Here is a 233-nt window from a genome sequence, read left to right as displayed (position 1 = left end):
GGCAGGGGACATATCCTGACCGTCTCCCAGGAGAGAGGAGGGCTGGTCACCTGAAACTTGTGCTGGGAGCTCCTCTGTCTTTAGAGATCCAAATCAAATCAGCTTGGAGATGTGAGCAGTGGCACACATTTTGTGTGTAAGCCAATAATGGTGGCATTTAGTGAGCACTGTGATTCAGTGTAATTTTCCTCTTTTAGCATAGTATTTAAGCAACAAGTAAGACTTTCACTGCT

At 45.5% G+C, this 233-nt stretch overlaps 1 protein-coding gene across 1 annotated transcript in view; it reads left to right on the top strand.

Moving 5' to 3' along the window:
- OBSL1 (obscurin-like 1) overlaps window positions 1-233 on the top strand; it is a 15,038-nt gene that overhangs the window by 6,129 nt on the left and 8,676 nt on the right. Inside the window, 1 exon segment of the mRNA XM_010009961.1 lies at window positions 198-216. Coding sequence (XP_010008263.1) covers window positions 198-216 — 19 coding nt within the window.

The sequence above is a fragment of the Nestor notabilis genome, unplaced genomic scaffold (genome assembly GCF_000696875.1).
Source record: "Nestor notabilis isolate BGI_N333 unplaced genomic scaffold, ASM69687v1 scaffold16832, whole genome shotgun sequence".
In the NCBI taxonomy this organism is placed as follows: Eukaryota; Metazoa; Chordata; class Aves; order Psittaciformes; family Psittacidae; genus Nestor; species Nestor notabilis.
Note: the sequence above shows the minus strand (reverse complement) of the source record. Positions and strands in the feature narration are given on the sequence as shown.